General features: G+C 43.2%; 1 protein-coding gene across 1 annotated transcript in view; it reads left to right on the forward strand.

Moving 5' to 3' along the window:
- large1 (LARGE xylosyl- and glucuronyltransferase 1) overlaps positions 1-22,944 on the forward strand; it is a 79,383-nt gene that overhangs the window by 36,240 nt on the left and 20,199 nt on the right. Inside the window, exons 3-7 of the mRNA XM_034163217.1 lie at positions 2,277-2,575; positions 3,909-3,991; positions 6,681-6,804; positions 6,879-7,050; positions 16,432-16,536. Coding sequence (XP_034019108.1) covers positions 2,277-2,575; positions 3,909-3,991; positions 6,681-6,804; positions 6,879-7,050; positions 16,432-16,536 — 783 coding nt within the window. The remainder of the gene's footprint in view (positions 1-2,276; positions 2,576-3,908; positions 3,992-6,680; positions 6,805-6,878; positions 7,051-16,431; positions 16,537-22,944) is intronic.

Genomic DNA, 22,944 nt, shown 5'->3' on the forward strand with positions numbered 1-22,944 from the left:
TTAAAGTTCAGAGTTCTCAGCTGCTTTATGTGATTTCTGCTTCTGAACGTCACTGCAGAGTTTCTACACATCAGGTTTTTTAAACACACGTGTTCACATCGTGGTGAACTGAATGTGCGGCTTTAATGTGGCAGCGGTGAAACGCATAAGTAAATAAACACAGTTAATGCGGCCGCGGTGAAACGCATAAGTAAATAAACACAGTTAATGCGGCCGCGGTGAAACGTACAAGTAAATAAACACAGTTAATGCGGCCGCGGTGAAACGTACAAGTAAATAAACACAGTTAATGCGGCCGCGGTGAAACGTACAAGTAAATAAACGCAGTTAATGCGGCCGCGGTGAAACGCATAAGTAAATAAACACAGTTAATGCGGCCGCGGTGAAACGCATAAGTAAATAAACACAGTTAATGCGGCCGCGGTGAAACGTACAAGTAAATAAACACAGTTAATGCGGCCGCGGTGAAACGTACAAGTAAATAAACACAGTTAATGCGGCCGCGGTGAAACGTACAAGTAAATAAACGCAGTTAATGCGGCCGCGGTGAAACGTACAAGTAAATAAACGCAGTTAATGCGGCCGCGGTGAAACGTACAAGTAAATAAACGCAGTTAATGCGGCCGCGGTGAAACGTACAAGTAAATAAACGCAGTTAATGCGGCCGCGGTGAAACGTACAAGTAAATAAACGCAGTTAATGCGGCCGCGGTGAAACGTACAAGTAAATAAACACAGTTAATGCGGCCGCGGTGAAACGTACAAGTAAATAAACACAGTTAATGCGGCCGCGGTGAGCTGAATGCGCGGCTTTAATGCTGTCGCAGTGAGTTATTCTGAGTTCGTAGGCGCTCTTCAAAAACTCAGTACCAGTGCAGGTAGAATATGATGAGGGAAACCAGCAGGATGTCCTGGTGAGGCTGAAGTGGTTACAGGCTTCACGGACTTTGGTTGGAGACAACCTACAGACCTTCAGCCCGTTTGTTACAGTGTGAGTCCACACATCCATGGATCACGTTTTCCTCATAACTTTACTTATTTCTAGTCAAATATTAAACGTCTGGTGAAAAAGCAAATAAAGGATGTTAAGAGAGTTTTTCTGTGGAACATGAGCTTGAGCTCTCAGGCACACACCAGCTTCTCCAGCTTGTTGTCTTCGAGCGGCAGTGCGAGTGTGCATCACCGTCAAAATGGAATTCGGTTGAACTCGATGGCGCCTCTTTGCTTGGTGGCGGCTTCTGCACGTGGCTAGTGATGTAAAATATCAGGTTGCAGAGCGGTGTGCAGCGTTTAGGCCAAGTGTGTCCTCAAGTGGTCCCACGAAAGTATGAGACACATGGCTCCACTTCCCTGATTTAGAGAAAGCCGTGTTTCACGTGTTTAGCTGTTGGACGTCTGTGTGGAACATGTGGAGACATTCACAGATCTCAGCAGTGAGTTACTTTGTGACCTTCAGAGGAGGAGGATCTCTCATCACTGTGAGGCAACATCAGCTGTAACATGTGCTGCGTTTCTCTGGACGTGATCCAGCGCACAATGTTCGATACCCCTGCAGGTAGAGAAGTCCAAGCACTTGCTCACGTTTCAGCGGCTGTGGCGGAGACACGCTTCCTTTCTTGATGTTGGAATGGACCAGTTGTCTACCAGGGTGGTTGCTGTCCTGGGCCAAAGACAGCTGGTGTTATCAGATGTATTTTATCCGTCTTACGTCAGTTGGATTCATTCATCTTTTATTCTCCTCGTTTTCACCCTCAGTGCAGCTGCTGCCTGCGTGTCCCTGAAGTGGATCCCTCTCCTTGCTTTGGGAACCCTGTGTCATGCCTCCATGCTCAGGTTTTTCTTTGCCTGTAAATGAGCTCCATGACAGACAGGTCAGAGTCCTAAGAGAGCAGGAGCGCATGCTGCGCTCAGCGAGTCCAAAGCCAGCAAATTAATTACAGGCTCTTTCAAATGGAATCCAGAACCAGCTTGGTTTCTCGGGGATTAGAGCCAGGAATGAGGCTTCCTGGTGTTACAGCACGTGTTCACTGCTAACGCGGCGAGAAAACAGACGTCGAGAGCCCGCGGTGGTCTCCGCGTGCTTTCTGCGCCCTCTCACACTGAGCTGACCCGCTTTCCTGTTTTTAATAAGCAGTCGTGTTTCTGCGCACTGTTGAACTTTGTAACTCAAACATTCTTAAACTTGTTTTGAGGGGAAACGAGCTGTCACTGGGACAAGCAGATTTTGTGACGTAAAATGATGTAATGCGCATCTGCTGTGTCTGATCTGTCCGACAGTCAAGCCCCTCCCCCTCTCGCCATTGGAAACGCAGCCTTCCCTGGCAGGTGGTGGAGGTGGGGAGCGCCAAGCGTTAGAGCTGCGGGTTCGGGCGGTGGAGGAGGAGAACCGGGCTCTGCGCCGAGAGCTCAGCCGGCCACCCAAGAGCCCGGTGGTACGCCTTCCCGGTAGTGGTCACCATGGCAACCAAAGCCGAACTCATTCAGAGGAGGGCACTGGAGACAACGAAGTCCAAAAAGCCCCAGCAGTGGGAAATGTGTCCGAGTGTGTGCAGCAGCCAGCGGTGGATAAGTGTGAGGTGAGAGCGCCAGCACACACACACACAGAATGCCAAACTGATTCCTTCATCACAGCCATCAACTCTGTTTGGGTTCCAGCTTTAAAATCAGGTCCGTTAAGATGAGGGAAGCCACAGATATGAAAATGATTACGGCTCTTTTGGTTTGTAATCTGATCAAATAGACCCTAACCCAAATGTATGTTGTGATATTGATTTAGGTTAAATTAAACACATTAAGCAGAACAACTAAGTGAGATCAGATTTTAAGGTTCTGCTACTAACCTATAAAATTATTCATGGATTGGCACCTCCCTACATAGCTGACCTAATTAAACCTTACGTACCGGCCTGGACTTTACGTTCTCAGGGTGCAGGACTACTTTGTGTTCCTAAGGTGAATAAGAAGTCTGCAGGTCACAGAGCTTTCTCTTATCGTGTCCCTGTTCTGTGGAATGATCTCCCTGCATCAGTAAAACAGTCAGATTCTGTGGAGACTTTCAAGTCCAGACTTAAGACGCACTTATTTTCCCTTTCATATGACTAGCATACTGGTACAGTTTGTTTTACGCTTTTTACTCTTTTAATTAATTTTATTAGTAATTGGAGCGTGTCGCGGCCTCAACTTCACCTAAATTCTGGGTCTGTTAGTGACGTTTAGGGCTAGTGGCCGGCGATCACTTTAGTATTTCTCTGTTTTTCTTGTTGATTAATGCTGACAAATTATACAGTATTTTTTGTCTTTCTGATGCCTGATTCTGTTTTTTCTCTGTTTAAGGAGCAGCTCCATCCAGAAATGGGAGTTGTACTCGTGTTGGCGATCCTCCTGTCCTGTGCGCCAACAGCATTTCTTGTATATTCGTCCGTGAATTGTTCTGTGAATTATTTCTGTAATTTATGTTTGTATCATGGCCCAAGCAGAGGGTCACCCCTTTGAGTCTGGTCTGCTTGAGGTTTCTTCCTCAGAGGGAGTTTTTCCTTAACACTGTTGCTCTGGGGGTTGGTAAGGTTAGACCTTACCTGTGTGAAGCGCCTTGAGGCAACTCTGTTGTGATTTGGCGCTATATAAATGAAAATAAATTGAATTAAATTGAAATTGAACAACTAAACTGATGGGGGTCAGGATGAGAAAATAGTCATCAAAAACCCTCCAGACTCCATCCCTGAACATCAAAAACACAAAACCCTCAGTGGACCTCCTGCTGACAAAGGTCCACTCTCACCAAAAAAGACATGATCACAAAAAGGGTTTCTAGAAAAATGTTGATGGTGAACAAATAATGATTTTATGATTGATTTTTGCTTTAATGCCTGTTTCTTTGTTTAATTCTGTCCTTCCTTCACTCGCCTGCAGACTATCCATGTAGCCATCGTGTGTGCCGGATACAATGCCAGCCGGGATGTGGTGACGCTGGTTAAATCCGTCCTCTTCCACAGGTACGTACGGCAGCCTTCTTTCTACTCACTGGTTCTTCTTTCGGAAAAGTTCTATTTTTATTTTATTTTTTTAAATGGACTGCATTTATATAACACATTATATAATTTATTTAGCGCTTTTCCATCTGCGTCAGACGCTTGAAGCGCTTTACAATAATGCCTCACATTCACCCCAATGTCAGGGTGCTGCCACACAAGGTGCTCACTACACACTGGGAGCAATAGGAGATTAAGGACCTTGCCCAAGGGCCCTTAGTGATTTTCCAGTCAGGCTGGGATTTGAACTGAGGATCCACTGGTCTCAAGCCCAACACCTTAACCACGAGACCATCACCTCCCCTTGACACAAAGAAGCCATATTTTGTTCTAAATGTTCAAAATAATGAAGCTGATCAACATTGTGTCATTGTGAATGGATAAATGTTTGTAAAAAATACCTGAAAATGTTCCAACACCACACTGAGTTCTGAGACAGACGGAGCCACGCGAGCTGGAGACAGTCGCACTCTGAAGGAGAGTGACACGGAGACACAACGTGACCTGTGACAAGAAGACACCTGCCTTCATGTTCCTCCAACCATTTCTATACCCGCTTCCTCCAGTTAAGGGTCACAGGGGCTGCAGCCTGTCGGCACTATACACCAGGCTCCAAATGAGACGCATTTTCTTAATTTCTCCAGTACTGAAAGCAGTACCGTTAAGGGGCACAGCTCATCAGTACTCGGGGCTTTAATGGCTTTAATGATGTGGTTCCTAGTTGCGGCTCTTCTGTTTGTGGTTGTTGTCTGATGTTGTGTTCACTGTAACAGTTTGTTCTGCAGTGTCCCGTGCACGTGTACTGTGCCTGATTGTGGCGTCAGTATTTGAGTTTGTGGTCAGAGGACTGAACCCAGGTCAGCACTGCTGCGTCACCTACCAGCTGTGTGTGACATTTTAATCCCCAGCAGGCTGACGCTGGAGAACAGAGCTGTCCCCGAGTAACCACACCTTTGACACAAAGACAAGTCTGACAGCCACACAGTAGGACTGGAACAGCAGGACTCTGAGGACTTGGACTCCAGCTGGAGAATAGAAAGTCAGATCCTGCAGGTCTGCTCCTTTTTCTCCCAGCGCTGAAGGACGGCGATTCCAGTGTTCAATTCAAACTGAAGAATATGAACGTTTTTCCGGCGCACTCCGTCTCCGTGGACTGTGGGCTGTAAATGACTGTCTCACTGCCAAGAGAAATCCAGAACCATCAGTGTATCGTTTGTCTAGAGTCACCCAGTGCTGCCCTCTGCTGGTTCAAACCTTACACCTCAGACAGACAACACGAGAACAGGAGTGAGCGCAGACCAGCACTCCCCTCTACTCTTCTAGGAGTTTATCATCGTACAGTGGTTGACTTGTCACTGGCCCCTCCCCCACAAAAAAAGCTCTTTGATCCAGGTCTGTGGTAAATCTCACTCTTCCAAAGATGACATCACTAACCACACACCTGTATGTTTGTTTGTTTGTTTTTTAAATAAACATGAAATATTTCCCAGTAAGTTAATGAAAGCATTAAAGATTATTCTGGTCCTGTCCTTTGATCCAGATTTGCGCTGACATCTAATGAGTCTTCCTTGGACCATACTCTACCCACCACCAGGTTTGCTGAATATTGGTGACAGACGGATAATATCTCCGTTATGGGTCTGATGCTCTCTGCTTGGACCACTTTCTTCCCCTGTGACATGTCCTTATCCCTAAAACTGTAAACTCTCTGGGACTCCTCAAGGGTCACTGCTTGGACCACTTTCTTCCCCTGCAACATGTTTTTGCTTGGAGGACCATTTTGAAGACGCGTCGTCTCTCATCACATCACTTTGCTTGCTGTTAAGATAATGTTTAGTTTCACAAGATTCATCACCCAAACAAACCATGTCTGCTTGCAAAGCAACATTTCCAAAGTGAACATGGACCATCTCATGTCATGACTCACCCCGCCTCACTGCTTCCTCTCTGACCACATCCACAAACCTCGAAGTCATTTATTAACAGCTGCTCATTTTAAAATCCAGGAAACTCACGCACTCATCTTCAACCGTTTACTCTAATTAAGGGTCGCAGGGTGCTGGAACCTATCCCAGCAGTCGTAGAGTGTGAGGCGGGTTTCACTCTGGACAGGACACCAGTTTGCTCTAGGGCCACACACAGACAAACGCAAGCACACCTACGCACAATTTAGAAGAAACTGGCCCATCTCTTTTTTGCAGTGTGTTTCAGACCTTAAATGCAGGAATATTAACAGATGAAATGACCATAAGCTGTCCGTGGTCACAGTCACTGTTTGTTTTAGAAGATGATTCTGCTTTTGGTGTACTAGCCTGGGATACCTCTTAGGATCATCAGGAACTGGGCAGGTTTCTCTGTGCACACCTGGAGTTGGGTTCTGAAGGACGCTCGGTGTCAATCCTGTGCCATATCCCACCGGATCCACTGTGGTGACCCTGAGAACCTGACCCTGAGAACCTGGAGACAACTGGACAAAAAGGGTTTTAAATTCCCTTTGGATCTGTTTGGTTACCGTATTTGACTACTGAGACATGGTTTTATGGACTCGCTCACAAAGTGAAGATAAACGGACCTTCAGCCCAACCTGTCACTAATTGAACACTCGCTGACTGTTGATGATTCAGTCTTCTGATTGAGCTTCGTGTCTCCACAGGAGGAACCCTCTGCACTTCCATTTCATCACTGACTCCATCGCGCAGCAGATCCTGGCCTCGCTCTTCCACACTTGGATGGTTCCCGCAGTCCGGGTCAACTTCTACGACGCAGATGAACTGAAGGTGAGGAGCACCTGATGATGTGTGCACGGCCTCCACATTCCTACACCCTTTTCTTCTGAACATTTCTGTTTCAGTCGGAGGTGTCGTGGATTCCCAACAAGCATTACTCTGGAATCTACGGCCTGATGAAGCTGGTGCTCACCAAGACGCTGCCGGCTGACCTGCACAGAGTCATCGTTCTGGACACTGACATCACCTTCGCCACTGACATCGCCGAACTCTGGGCTGTTTTCCACAAGTTCAAAGGTAAATGTGTCTCCTCTTCCCCCCCCCCACGTGTGTACAAAGCAGCTATCTGCACGTGCACGCTCTGCATGTGCACACCAGTTTATGCACTGTAGGGTGACAGTTTTGCAGAAAAATAAGCATGTGTACAGAACTGTCCCGCCGTTTCCCTGCATGCGGGTGGAGGTCCACGGGTCACGGTGGCTGCTGCTGCAGGAGGATTCAGTGACTCACTTCATGTGAACACATTCCAACAACTTCATTTTTCCTCGTCTGTTAACGTGCAGGTGTCTCATTAAGCCGGGCCATTTCACTGAAACAGATGTGGCGTGATGCAAAACGTGAAAATGAGTCGGAGGTTTGTCACCCAGCAGATGTGAAGGAAGTTGGAGGCTGCAGCAGGTCCTCAGACCCTGATCCTCTGAGGCTCCACAGCCGTCAGACCGGGTGAAGGAGCCGTCGAGGACCTTCTGCAACAACATTCCCATGTTAAACAAACCCACACACAGGTGTCTCAAGATCCACCCGGGGTGCTCACCCTGAACAGGGAGGATGAACATAGTCTGCTTCATCTGAAGCCGTCTGGATTACAGCATCCAGAGGATGATGCAGTTTTTCATGCACCTGTTGAGTCACCGGAGCAGGCAGCGGATATTTTGTCCACGTGTGGCTGAGGTGAACCAATGGATCATTCAAAATCAGTTGGTGCTAAATTTAACTAAGACAGTTTCAATGTGTTTTTCAATTAGAAAACAAAATGTACAACAAAGTTTTCAAATACACTGGCAGAATACAAACATACACTGTGTGACCGAATTTAAATCACTGTACTATTCTTGAGAAGTACAGACTGCTGAGCTTTGAAAGCTTTGGTAGTCTGTGTCTCCTCAAACTGTTGTTTAAATGTATTAATGATCCAGCACCCGAGTCACTCAGTTCATTTGTTCAGAGACCAAGTGGAGGTCGAGTCAGCAGAGGTTCTGTCAACAAGAACTATAACATCCCACAGTGCAGGACTTCATCTGGTCAGTCTGCCTTTTCTTTTAAAAGCATAAAGTTGTGGAAATTATTGCCGCTCGAGCTGAAGAACATATGAGTTTAGGATGTTCACCTCCAGGCTCAGGTTTTGGCTGTGGGTCAAGGAAGGATTGAATGGAGGAGGAGGAGTGAGTGTGCAAACCCACAGAAATTCAGTTCTTAAGTTTTTGTAAATTATGGATGTGTGGAAATGTGAAAAGGTGTGGAAATGTAAGAAATTTTTACATGTGAGAAGGTGGGTCGATGAGCGAATGAAATGTTGAATGAGGTTGTTTATTATTCAATTAAATTGTAGAATTATGAATCATGTAAATTGTAGAATTATGAATCATGTAAATTGTAGAAAGGCCCAACCAGGGACAAGAGTTGTGAATTAGTTGAAGCTATAAAGTCTTTGTGCATCACATCAGTTGCAGACTTTGCTTGATCTATGTTGACTACATTGTCCCTGTCAAATAAACAAATAAATGAAATGAAGAGCAGGAGAAGGCCATCTGCAAGAGGAGTGAGGAGGTACACGTTCTTCTGGAAGGGGCTTCCAGAGGAGAAACGACAAATCTGTAGCATTGGTTTTGCCACCAAGAACTCTCTCCTTCCAGAACTGACTGAATTTCTGGTAGGTGTCAGTAAGTGACTGATGACGCTGCGTCTCCAAGCTGCATGTGAATACCATGCCTCCATCACCAGGGCTTATGCCCAACACTGTTGACCATGAAGAGACAGAAACCTTCTTTGCCAAGTCATGCATGTTCTGTCTGAGATCCCAGCATCTGCTGAGATCATCTTCCTCGGAGACGTCAGGAGAAACAGTGTTCAGGTGAAACATCACCAACATCCTCTTCAGGCAAAAACAAAAATCCAACGTCTCCTAGCAACGCCCTATTCTCAAAACATCAGTACCTGCTCAACTACGTCATCGTCCCAAAGTGCGACCAGAATGATGTCCTGTCCACCCAACAGATCACCATGACGGATCATTGTGTGATCTGCTGAACATCTGCCCCAAGAGGAAGCCTGTGTACCGCACAACTCTCTAAAGGTTCACCAAAGTTGAACACCCAGAAACAAAAGCAGAGTTTCAAGAGCCTCTGCTGAAAGAACTCCCTGTGAAATACTCCATCCTGGCTCCTAAACACTGGAAGGAGCTGGAGACAGCATAACAGCTTTCCAAGAAGTACTTAAACACCAGTAAGATCAAGCACCAGAACTGGTTTGATGAGAACGACCAGGTTCTCCAGTGACTCATTGACAAAAGCAAAAAGGTTTCCTCACCGTCCAGAAAGATCCAGCCTTGTAAGTGAAAAGACCTCAACTCACTAACTATAAAATCAGTGGTAGATCAACAAGGCTGCTGAAATTCAGGCCCTTACTGACAGAAATGACTGCAGAGCAATACCTGGCTCCTCCTCCAAAGACCAGCACATCTTCAGTACATCTTTGATGGCCTGAGCCAACTGACGACCAAAGGGGATATCAGTGCTCAATGACACTTTGGAGACCTCTTGAACACCAGCCCAGTTGAGGAGGAGGAAGTGCTCATCACTCTACCAAGACCAAACACCACTGAAGAACTCACCTGAACTCCAACTTTTTAAGAAGCTCTCTTTGTCCTTAAAGACATGAAAACCAAGAGGGCACATCTGCACCAACTCATCTTCATAATCTGGATTCAAGATGAGATACCAGCAGACCTGAAAGACTCGCTGAATGTCCTCAGCATCTGCTGCAGGAAAGGTTCTCACCTGGATGACCAACAACCCACAATGGCTTCTGACCATCAAGAGGGGCAACATGCGTCATCTTTGTAACTAGGTTTAAGGATATGATTCCTTCTTTATGTTCTCTAATGCCATATACCAACACAGTGCAGAGTAGCTACCTAAACTCTGTAAGTGAGATAGAGTATCTCGTCAATAGTTTTACATCCTCATTGAAGACAACTTTGGATGCTATAGCTCCTTTAACTTTAACTAGTAATGACTTCATGACTTTCTTTGCTAATAAAATTTTAACTATTAGAGAAAAAATTACTCATAACCATCCCAAAGACGTGTCGTTATCTTTGGCTGCTTTCAGTGATGCCGGTATTTGGTTAGACTCTTTCTCTCCGATTGTTCTGTCTGAGTTATTTTCATTAGTTACTTCATCCAAACCATCAACATGTTTATTAGACCCCATTCCTACCAGGCTGCTCAAGGAAGCCCTACCATTATTTAATGCTTCGATCTTAAATATGATCAATCTATCTTTGTTAGTTGGCTATGTACCACAGGCTTTTAAGGTGGCAGTAATTAAACCATTACTTAAAAAGCCATCACTTGACCCAGCTATCTTAGCTAATTATAGGCCAATCTCCAACCTTCCTTTTCTCTCAAAAATTCTTGAAAGGGTAGTTGTAAAACAGCTAACTGATCATCTGCAGAGGAATGGTCTATTTGAAGAGTTTCAGTCAGGTTTTAGAATTCATCATAGTACAGAAACAGCATTAGTGAAGGTTACAAATGATCTTCTTATGGCCTCGGACAGTGGACTCATCTCTGTGCTTGTCCTGTTAGACCTCAGTGCTGCTTTTGATACTGTTGACCATAAAATTTTATTACAGAGATTAGAGCATGTCATAGGTATTAAAGGCACTGCGCTGCAGTGGTTTGAATCATATTTGTCTAATAGATTACAATTTGTTCATGTAAATGGGGAATCTTCTTCACAGACTAAAGTTAATTATGGAGTTCCACAAGGTTCTGTGCTAGGACCAATTTTATTCACTTTATACATGCTTCCCTTAGGCAGTATTATTAGACGGTATTGCTGGTATTCTGGTTTCTTGCTGCCATCAGATCATGTCTTTTTGGTTCAGCGTGGTGATATTTCCTGGCTTGCAGTGTGTCTTGTTGACATGAGGAGGTGTTGTAGAGCGCGATGTCTGTGTGCAGATAGATCAATGAACAGCACTGAGGAAGGACAGGGGAAAGTGGTTCCAAAGACTCCTGGATTGTGCTGTCGTGTTGCACTGCAGCCAGCGGGGGTTTGGGTCCATCTTAACAGTTGAGTCCAGTGCAGGTCCTCTGCCAGCCGCTGCTTTTGCTGTCCGGAGGACTGCAGAGGTGCTGGAGGGAGAGAGGGGGGACAAAACTGAACGAGCCGGCAGCATGCCAGGGCACTTCACAAGTTCATCAGTTCTAATCCATGAACCATGTTCACAGCTGTTTGCTCACAGGGAGGATCAGAGTGTCTGCACGAGTGTCTCAAACTCCACATCGGAGCCGACCGACAAATCACCAAGACAACGAGAGCGGCTGGTATGAGCTAGCTGCAGATAAATCTTACCCTGTGTGCTTCTTACCTTGTGTGCTGCTATACAATGCTGCTGGAACCTCAATTTGCCTGAGGGAGCTTTCCCAAGAGATCAGTAAAGTTTTATCTAATCTAAAGTATAAGTTGAATTTCTCTTGTTGTCTTGAAAAGGACTCATCAAAAAAACAGAAAATAAATGTCAGGGGAAGATCTTTGTTTTTTATGTGTTTCTGGGAAAAGGTATCGACCTATTAATCAGCATATTGAATTTCACAATCATCAGATATCAACATCTGGTTTGTAAATACGTGCTGCTGGGTGGTGACCATCCTGACAGTCCTATAGTCCTTCCCTGTCTATCTGTCAGACTGTCCAGTCCAGAAGACGGAAAATTCTTCTTACTTAGAAAATTCTTCTTTGTTCTTTGATGGATACGTTGCTCAGGTGTGAATTTCATGCTTCTCTAAGCATCTATTTTCAGATTATTACTTTCCCATTTGTGGCACCAATTTGTGACCAACTACTACCAAATTTGGCAGGCAGCTTTTTGTCCATTTTTCTGTGTCATTGGACCATGTTTCATGTTTATTGGACTTTCTTTTTTGAAGATATGCAAGACTTCCTATTTTACCTGCTACCTGCAGTTGATTTTCTTGTATTACTTTGGGAACGTTTGAGCTATCAAGCTCACCTTAACAATGTAAGCTCTTGAATGTCTATCAAATGTAAGTGCAACTGTTGGTGCAGACCAAGGCAGATATTGTAAAAGTGGGACTTGCATATGTTGCAGTTTTGCATAAAAATCAAAGGGAGAAAAATGGGCATAACCCATTGTATAAGATTCAGTACAGTGAACAGAATGTAGGATTTTGATTGTTGACTGATTTTTGCTATGTGCGTTTCAGGCCAAAATGCCGCTTGCATGTAGTAAATATAATTGTGTATGAGTAATATCAACAGATCGATAGGTTGATAGGTTGTCCAGTGTGAGCCACACCCTCTTTAATATTATCAGTTATCAAGTTGTTTTACCAAACAACTTGATAACGATTTTATCATATACCTATAAATGATAAATGTTGTATGGTTTTCTTCAGGGTGTAAAAAGCCATATTCATTGGTAAAACAACTTGATAACGATTTTATCATATACCTATAAATGTTGTATGGTTTTCTTCAGGGTGTAAAAAGCCATATTCATTGGTAAAACAACTTGATAACGATTTTATCATATACCTATAAATGATAAATGTTGTATGGTTTTCTTCAGGGTGTAAAAAGCCATATTCATTGGTAAAACAACTTGATAACGATTTTATCATATACCTATAAATGATAAATGTTGTATGGTTTTCTTCAGGGTGTATAAAGCCATATTCATTGGTAAAACAACTTGATAACGATTTTATCATATACCTATAAATGATAAATGTTGTATGGTTTTCTTCAGGGTGTATAAAGCCATATTCATTGGTAAAACAACTTGATAACGATTTTATCATATACCTATAAATGATAAATGTTGTATGGTTTTCTTCAGTGTGTAAAAAGCCATATTTATTGGTAAAACAACTTGATAACGATTTTATCATATACCTATAAATGATAAATGTTGTATGGTTTTCTTCAGGGTGTAAAAAGCCATATTCATTGGTAAAACAACTTGATAACGATTTTATCATATACCTATAAATGATAAATGTTGTATGGTTTTCTTCAGGGTGTATAAAGCCATATTCATTGGTAAAACAACTTGATAACGATTTTATCATATACCTATAAATGATAAATGTTGTATGGTTTTCTTCAGGGTGTATAAAGCCATATTCATTGGTAAAACAACTTGATAACGATTTTATCATATACCTATAAATGATAAATGTTGTATGGTTTTCTTCAGTGTGTAAAAAGCCATATTTATTGGTAAAACAACTTGATAACGATTTTATCATATACCTATAAATGATAAATGTTGTATGGTTTTCTTCAGGGTGTAAAAAGCCATATTCATTGGTAAAACAACTTGATAACGATTTTATCATATACCTATAAATGTATGGTTTTCTTCAGGGTGTAAAAAGCCATATTCATTGGTAAAACAACTAGATAACGATTTTATCATATACCTATAAATGATAAATGTTGTATGGTTTTCTTCAGGGTGTATAAAGCCATATTCATTGGTAAAACAACTTGATAACGATTTTATCATATACCTATAAATGATAAATGTTGTATGGTTTTCTTCAGGGTGTATAAAGCCATATTCATTGGTAAAACAACTTGATAACGATTTTATCATATACCTATAAATGATAAATGTTGTATGGTTTTCTTCAGTGTGTAAAAAGCCATATTTATTGGTAAAACAACTTGATAACGATTTTATCATATACCTATAAATGATAAATGTTGTATGGTTTTCTTCAGGGTGTAAAAAGCCATATTCATTGGTAAAACAACTTGATAACGATTTTATCATATACCTATAAATGATAAATGTTGTATGGTTTTCTTCAGGGTGTATAAAGCCATATTCATTGGTAAAACAACTTGATAACGATTTTATCATATACCTATAAATGATAAATGTTGTATGGTTTTCTTCAGGGTGTATAAAGCCATATTCATTGGTAAAACAACTTGATAACGATTTTATCATATACCTATAAATGATAAATGTTGTATGGTTTTCTTCAGTGTGTAAAAAGCCATATTTATTGGTAAAACAACTTGATAACGATTTTATCATATACCTATAAATGATAAATGTTGTATGGTTTTCTTCAGGGTGTAAAAAGCCATATTCATTGGTAAAACAACTTGATAACGATTTTATCATATACCTATAAATGATAAATGTTGTATGGTTTTCTTCAGGGTGTAAAAAGCCATATTCATTGGTAAAACAACTTGATAACGATTTTATCATATACCTATAAATGATAAATGTTGTATGGTTTTCTTCAGGGTGTAAAAAGCCATATTCATTGGTAAAACAACTTGATAACGATTTTATCATATACCTATAAATGTTGTATGGTTTTCTTCAGGGTGTAAAAAGCCATATTCATTGGTAAAACAACTTGATAACGATTTTATCATATACCTATAAATGTTGTATGGTTTTCTTCAGGGTGTAAAAAGCCATATTCATTGGTAAAACAACTTGATAACGATTTTATCATATACAGTGGTCCCTCGTTTATCGCGGGAGTTACATTCTAAAAATAACCCGCGATAGGCAAAATCCGCGAAGTGGTCAGCGTTATTTTTTACAATTATTATAAATGTTTTAAGGCTGTAAAACCCCTCACTACACACTTTATACACTTTTCTCAAACAGACATTAACATTTTTTCACTTTTCTCTCCTGTGTAAACACTCAAAGTTCAAACATTAGTAGAAAAAAAATTTTTTCCTATAAATAATGATGGCTTTTAGAACTAACAAACTTAATTTTAACCATCAACCTATGCGGTTGGACACGTAAGAAATTATTAATAGTGACTCACCAGTATTTCACAGTTCCTCTGACCGCGCCTCTTTGTCGTGGCGCCGCTCGGCTGTCCGGATTGGCTGATTACTCGGGTGGTATGAAAAATATTACCCGTCCGTGAAAAAGGTGTATTGCTATTTATTCTTGAGTGTTTTATCCAATCATATTGGCGTATCATTTATAGGTATATGATAATGTCATATTTTGAAAATAAAAAAGAAATGTTTCTACATGAGAAAGAATATTTCTGTCAACTTTGGTATTTGTAACGCATGGAAAGATATTATTATTTTAATCTGATTTTGAAAGTTTAGGTTTTTTTTGGGGTTTTTTTTTTTTGCTGGATATGCTGAAGATGTTTCGGCTCTGTAGGACAAAAGAGTTTTTTTTGTTTTTTGTTTTTTTTTGTGAATTATTTATTTTTTTGAGGAGCTAGATATTTTTGAGGGTTCTCATTCCTGCTGGGACTGGGAACGGCATTGTCTTGCAAGTACAAATTATAGCTAAAATAAATAGAGGGTCATTGTGTATGAGCACATCCCCCCCCCCCCCCCCAAAAGGCCTGGCTCCGTGAGGAGGCGCGGTGTCCGGCGAGGTGACTCTGTCCTCGGTGTGTCACTCATGACGGGCCTTTTTTGAATCCACAGTCCACAGCAGGGGTGGTGGCCAAGTGGTTAATGCGCTTGGTTTCAGTTCCGGGTTCAAATCCCACCCATGCCACATTTCTCCATGTAATGTGGAGTTGCGTCAGGAAGGGCATCTGGTGTAAAACCTGTGCCAATTCAACATGCAGATCCACCTTGGATTTGCTGTGGCGACCCCAAGTGCAAACAAGGGAGTAGCCGAAGGAACTAAGATGGAAAACGTTTGGAGAGCATGTAAAATACAAATTATTGAAAAGTTTTAAATTAGCGTCCTTCAAAGAAAGAGTGGACGGGAATAATATCATTAAACGATTCAAGGAGTCTGAAGGAATTTCAGTACATAAAGGGCAGCGGCACAAGCTTAAGATGAACATCCGTGATCTCCGACAGCATTACATCAAGAACTATCATTCATCAATAGATGATACAACCACGTGTGCCAGGGATCACTTTGTCAAGCACTATTTATATGGAGTTACATTCACACGTGGCACTTAAAACTTTACTGTACAAAAGAAATGCTGTTATCTTTGTCCAGAGGTGGTGTCAACCTCTTTGGGTTCAGAGGAATGTGAGTTGGACCATCCCACAATGGAAATGTGTATTATGGTCAGACAAATTGGTTTTCCATATCTTTTGTTTGGAAGAAATGGATGACGTGTGCTACGGAGCAAAGATGAAAAGAACCATCCACTATTATCAGCAACAAGTCCAAAATCCAGGGTCTGTCATGTACAGGGTTTAAAGTACGGTATATATTGATTTGGTGCTGTTAAAATGAAGTGGACTGCATTGAAAAGAAGATCGAATCCCTGCCCGAGGTGTCTGCTCACTGCACATGTCCAAATGTCAAATCCACAGCAGGTACAGTCTCTCAGCATTGGAATGGAGCACTTTAATTGTTGTTTTTGTGTTTTCTCTGTCCAGGTCAGCAGGTTCTGGGTCTGGTGGAGAACCAGAGTGACTGGTACTTGGGGAACCTGTGGAAGAACCATCGCCCCTGGCCAGCGCTGGGGCGAGGCTTCAACACTGGTTAGTACAAGATGATTTCCTATTTTAAACATGAACAACACACAGTTTTTAAAATCTTCTTTATGCACATTTTATTCTGTTCGTCTCATTTTTTAGCTCAGTTCTGTTTGGCCCAGTCAGGCTCAGCCCGAAGAAACATCATTGTGACTGATAACTGTGGTACAACCACATGGACGGTGTGTTAAAGAACCGTGTGCAAACCCCAAATCAAGTGCTTATGGAATTCTAGGTCCTAATTTAGTTCTGGATATTTTGTAGCCTGCAGTTAATAAATCCAAAAACTTTCCCATTGATTTACAGTTTTTCCAATTGCTAAAACACAATTTTGCAAACTAGACTGGTTTCATCAAAATACTGAACACAGTTGACAGAACCACACATCCAAACTGCAAAATATCTCACATGTGCTGTAAAGTGAAGCACAGCGACCTAAACTACATATAGCATGATCGAAATCAAACTTTTGCACCAAACGGTGCACACTTCATTCAGATTACCAGATTTTTATCTGTTTGTTGATCTCTTGGGAAGACTCCTTCAGGGAAATTGGGGTTCCAGCAGCACACAGGGTAAGGAGCACACAGAGTATCAGAAGTGAAAGTTAAAAAAAAAAAAAAAAAACAATTTGCAAATATAAATACACAAATTTAAATAGCAGACATACTGATCAGTACTGGTTTACTGGCTTCTACTGTTGCTCTCCTTCCCGTCCTCTGTCTTCCTGTTCCTCCTCCTCCCCCTGAGTGAGGAGTTGTACAGTCTGATGGACTGAGGGACAAAGGAGTTTCTCAGTCTGTTGGTCCTGTACTTGGGAAGCAGCAGTCTGTGGCTGAAGAGGCTCCTCTGGTTGCTGATGACGGTGTGCAGAGGCTGACTGGCATCGTCCAGAATGTCCAGCAGTTTGTCCAGTGTTCTCTGCCACAGCTTCATGGGCATCATGAAAAGCTCTCTTGTTGTTGGTACGCTTTGCCATCATACTGTCTGATGATTTGCAGACGTTCATGCTGGTTATACGGTTGCAAATAGGAGTTTTACGGCAACGCGTTTACAGCATGAATGTCCGCAAATCGTCAGACACAAGGGTGTTATTCCCGTTCTGATTCAACGCCATCGTTTGTACGGTTTATTTTTCTGTAGGTAATTTGGTCGGCGAGGCTTACCGTCGAGCCGAGGCAGTGTCGGAGTAATCCATCAAACGTGAAACGGTAATCTGGATCAGAATCCACATCAATACTTTTGTATGGTAGCTTAAATTCACCCGTTTTGGGGGCGGCGTCGGTACGCGACTTTATCTCACTCTCAGCTAACAGCTAGCAGCATGCGCAGTCGGTGTCCTGTCGAATTGTGCGTCTTGTCATGGAGGACAGGAATGAGATGTCATCAGGGTGCAGAGTAACACATCCAGATGTGAAACGGTCAAATATGTTACCCGGATATCATACAGTCTGAAATCTCACACACTTAACCAATCAGATTCACGGAAAAACTGGAATTGGATTAGAATACACAATACTACTCCTGACATTCAAAGTCATTCACAGTCTTGCCCCTTCTTACCTGTCTGACCTAATTCACCTCGTCACTCCGGATTCTGGATGAAGTTTCACTTTAGATAGGCTTTGAAGGATTACTGTTAGCAGGATTACGTCAAAACCGCTGCACGGATTTTGACACACGTCTTTTTTTGGACTGTCTTTTTTTGGACTGTTTAAAAAATGTGACATCTTGAATGGATGCTGTGAATTGAAAATCCACACTTTTTTTTTGCTAAAGATGGCGGCGCGCATGGTTGCTGCGGCTTACGGCTCTCCATTTCAGTGCTATTTTCCTTTTCTTTTTTTCTTGTTTTTCTTCCTTTTGTGCACTATCAGTACTGTGAACATCCAGTACACCCGCCAGATGCTTTTGGATATCAGAGACCAACATCAGATATCAGTTTCGAGTGACTTTCACTACACGCACGACATTCCAGATGACATAGCAAGACCGCTGGGCTCTCCGTGGATTGTTGTCGGGTCTAGGAGGCGATGCAGATGGAGGAGGGAGAGGAAGCAGAAGCGGGGCCGTAGGTCCGGTGTTATGCTAAGGCTAAGGAAACAACCACACAAGCCACCTCTACCAAGCCTGTATCTCTCCAACGCCCATCCCTGGTGCATAAAACGGACGACCTGGAACTACACCTCGCTGGAAACCGCTATGTTCGCGACTGCTGTGTTCTGATTATCACCGAAACCTGGCTTCAGCGGGGAATTCCCGATGCTAGCGTGCAGCTAGCAGGCCGCACTCTGGTCCGCTGGGACAGGACTGAGGACTCCAGTAAGAGTAGAGGAGGGGGGCTCTGTATGTATGTGCACGAAAACTGGTGTAACAACGGGACAGTCGTAGACAATCACTGTTCCCCGGACATCGAGTACATGTCTGTAAAATGCTAGCCTTTCTTTCTGCCGAGAGAGCTAACTGTCATTATCATCACGGCTGTGTACATACCACCCGACGCTAGTGTAAACACAGCACTCTCTCTCCTGCTGAACACCGTAAAGGAACAGACGGGTGCTCCTGGCAGTGAATCCTAAGAAAGCCACTGGCCCAGACGGAGTACCTGGCAAGGTGCTCAGAGTGTGCACCTACCAGCTTGCCCCCACCTTCAACAGGATCTTCAACTTCTCTCTGGACCAGGCAGTTATCCCGTCCTGCCTCAAAGCAACCACAATAATACCCATGCCACAGAAGTCTCCCATCACCAGCCTGAATGATTACCGTCCGGTGGCCCTTAGTCCGGGAGTCATGAAGTGCTTCGAGAGACTAGTTCTGAGCACATCAGGGTCTGTCTTCCTCCAGACTTTGACCCTCACCAGTTCGCATACCGTGCGAATAGATCCACAGAGGATGCCGTCGCCGTAGCTCTCCACTCTGCGCTGAGCCACCTGGAGCAGCAGCAGAGTTATGTTCGGATGCTCTTTGTGGATTACAGTTCAGCCTTCAATACAATAATCCCAGATATTCTCACTACAAAACTGGTCATTCTCGGCCTCCCTCCTCTCACATGTGCCTGGATCAAGGACTTTCTGACCCACCGGCCCCAGACTGAGAGACTTGGCCCCACCTCTCCTCCACCTGCACGCTGAGCATCGACTCCCCACAGGGCTGTGTGCTGAGCCCCCTCCTATACTGCCTCTACACCTACGACTGCAGTTCGTTCCACCAAAACAACCTGGTGGTCAAGTTTGCTGATGACACCACTGTGGTCGGACTCATCTCTAAGGGTGGTGAGACAGCTTATAGAGAGGAGGTCCTGAAGCTGGCAGCCTGGTGTTCAAAGAGTAACCTCACACTGAACACCAAGAAAACCGAGGAAATCATCACTGACTACAGGAAGCACAGCATCGACCCACCCCCCTTTTCATCAATGGCGAGCGTGTGGAGAGGGTTCACACCTTCAAGTTTCTTGGTGTCCTCATCTCCGATGATATCTCCTGGTCTGTGAACATCACAGCAGTCACCAAGAAGGTTCAGCAGCGGCTACACTTCCTGAGAGTCCTCAGGAATCACAAGCTAGACTCCAACCTGCTGCTGACCTTCTATTGAGCATCCATCCAGAGCCTGCTGACAAACTGCACCACAGTATGGTATGGCAGCTGTACTGCTGCAGACAGGAAGAGGCTCCAGAGAGTCATAAAGACAGCCCAAAGGATCATTGGCTGCCCTCTCTGCTCCCTGATGGACATTTACAGCTCCCGCTGCCTTAGCAGAGCCCTAAACATCACTAACGCAGCTCCCACCCTGGCTTTGAACCATTTGACCTGATGCCCTCAGGGAGGCGCTACAGGTATATTAAGACCAGAACAAACAGACTCAAAAACAGTTTCTTTCCCAAAGCGGTAACCATCCTGAGTTCCCACATACACTGACGATAATGTGCAACATTCCATCCCATAATGTGCAATATTTATAATTTTTAACAATGTAATAATAACATACTTATTTTGCAATGTACATACCATCCAGGACCGTGCACCTTACCTTCTAATGTTTACATCGTGTATATATATTTTTTGATACTTATTATATTGATATTGCTGCTTTTCTTTCTTATTTGCCTGCACTGATTTTGGAGTTGGCTTTTAATCTCGTTGTACGTCGTGTAATGACAATAAAAAGGCATTCATTCATTCATTCATTCATTCAAGTGTGGGAGGGCTGGAGGTTTGGAAAACATACATCAACATGGTGTTACATGGCGCCACATGGATCATATGTGGCTTGACGTGGCTCGTATACAGAGACAGGAGCCACTTGAGGCTGGACGGGGCTGAAACAGGTTGGTCGTGGCTCATTAGAGGCTGATCCTTTAGTAGCGGATACGTGACGGCTTAAAACGTGGATCGTTCTTTGAATAACCGCTGACACACCCATGTGTGGCTCATTAGTCAGTTGGACTGAGGCTTAAAAGTTCCAACTTCCTTTTAAACAAGCTAAATAAGTTAATCTCTCAATTTATATGACAACACAAGAGACCCAGAATTAAACTTAAAACACTTTATTTGGCTAAAAAGAAAGGTTTGGCATTACCAAATTTAAAATTTTATTATTGGGCAGCTCAACCAGCAGCAGTTGTGACTTTGAGTATTGGAAATGAGGAGGCAAAGTGGACTCCAATAGAACAGGGTGGAGCTGAAGGTGCACAGTTACCTGCTCGAACCTTTATGGACCTGAAACATGTCAACGAAAGGAAGACAGACTGGGAATCAATGGATAAGTTTAGAAAAACTTCTTCCGGTAAACAAACATATTTCTCACCTCTATAAAAGACCTTCAAGAGATCTATTTCAGAACACATACCATGTCCAGGAAAAATGGGAATGAATACGATAATAGACTGGAAAAGTCCCATATTTCTATACACCCCTTGGTTATTTCAATATATTTGTAGGATTCCTCAGCTGCTTTATGCTGGAGACAATGTGGCAGAATAGGGGATCATACACACATTCTGGGACTGTCCAGTCATCTTTGAGTACTGGAAAAACATTAAAGAAGAGATTGAGAAAGCTGTTAAGATGCACTCTTTGATTTCCTCTGTGTTACATCAGCTGACACTTTGACTGATGATCAGAGAGATATTTGACTTATTTTAGTGTTGACTGCCAAGAAAATCATGACTGTTAATTGGAAGAATGTGAAGTCACCAACGGTACTTGAATGGAAACGGAGGCTTCAACAGGTGTGTAAGATGGAAAAAATGACAACATCGTTACAAATGAAAATTTTTAACCTTTTTAACCAGAGATGGGACACAGTCATAAGATGTCTCTGTCTTTAAAGTATAATCAATCAATCAATCATTTTTTTTTTTATATAGCGCCAAATCACAACAAACAGTTGCCCCAAGGCGCTTTATATTGTAAGGCAAGGCCATACAATAATTATGAAAAACCCCAACGGTCAAAACGACCCCCTGTGAGCAAGCACTTGGCTACAGTGGGAAGGAAAAACTCCCTTTTAACAGGAAGAAACCTCCAGCAGAACCAGGCTCAGGGAGGGGCAGTCTTCTGCTGGGACTGGTTGGGGCTGAGGGAGAGAACCAGGAAAAAGACATGCTGTGGAGGGGAGCAGAGATCGATCACTAATGATTAAATGCAGAGTGGTGCATACAGAGCAAAAAGAGAAAGAAACAGTGCATCATGGGAACCCCCCAGCAGTCTACGTCTATAGCAGCATAACTAAGGGATGGTTCAGGGTCACCTGATCCAGCCCTAACTATAAGCTTTAGCAAAAAGGAAAGTTTTAAGCCTAATCTTAAAAGTAGAGAGGGTGTCTGTCTCCCTGATCTGAATTGGGAGCTGGTTCCACAGGAGAGGAGCCTGAAAGCTGAAGGCTCTGCCTCCCATTCTACTCTTACAAACCCTAGGAACTACAAGTAAGCCTGCAGTCTGAGAGCGAAGCGCTCTATTGGGGTGATATGGTACTACGAGGTCCCTAAGATAAGATGGGACCTGATTATTCAAAACCTTATAAGTAAGAAGAAGAATTTTAAATTCTATTCTAGAATTAACAGGAAGCCAATGAAGAGAGGCCAATATGGGTGAGATATGCTCTCTCCTTCTAGTCCCCGTCAGTACTCTAGCTGCAGCATTTTGAATTAACTGAAGGCTTTTTAGGGAACTTTTAGGGTGCAGAAAGTTTTGGGAACTCCATCGGGTGCTCGAGGGTTCATGGGAGTTCGCCCAACCAGTCCACATGTGTTTTGTGGATCTGGAGAAGGCGTTCGACCGTGTCCCTCGGTGCGCCCTATGGGGAGTGCTCCGGGAGTACGGGGTCCAGGGTCCAACGTGCACTGGAAACCTGTTTCCAGTGCACGTTGGCCTCCGCCAGGACTGCCCTTTGTGACCGGTTCTGTTCATTATTTTT

Source organism: Thalassophryne amazonica, chromosome 22 (genome assembly GCF_902500255.1).
Source record: "Thalassophryne amazonica chromosome 22, fThaAma1.1, whole genome shotgun sequence".
NCBI lineage: Eukaryota > Metazoa > Chordata > Actinopteri > Batrachoidiformes > Batrachoididae > Thalassophryne > Thalassophryne amazonica.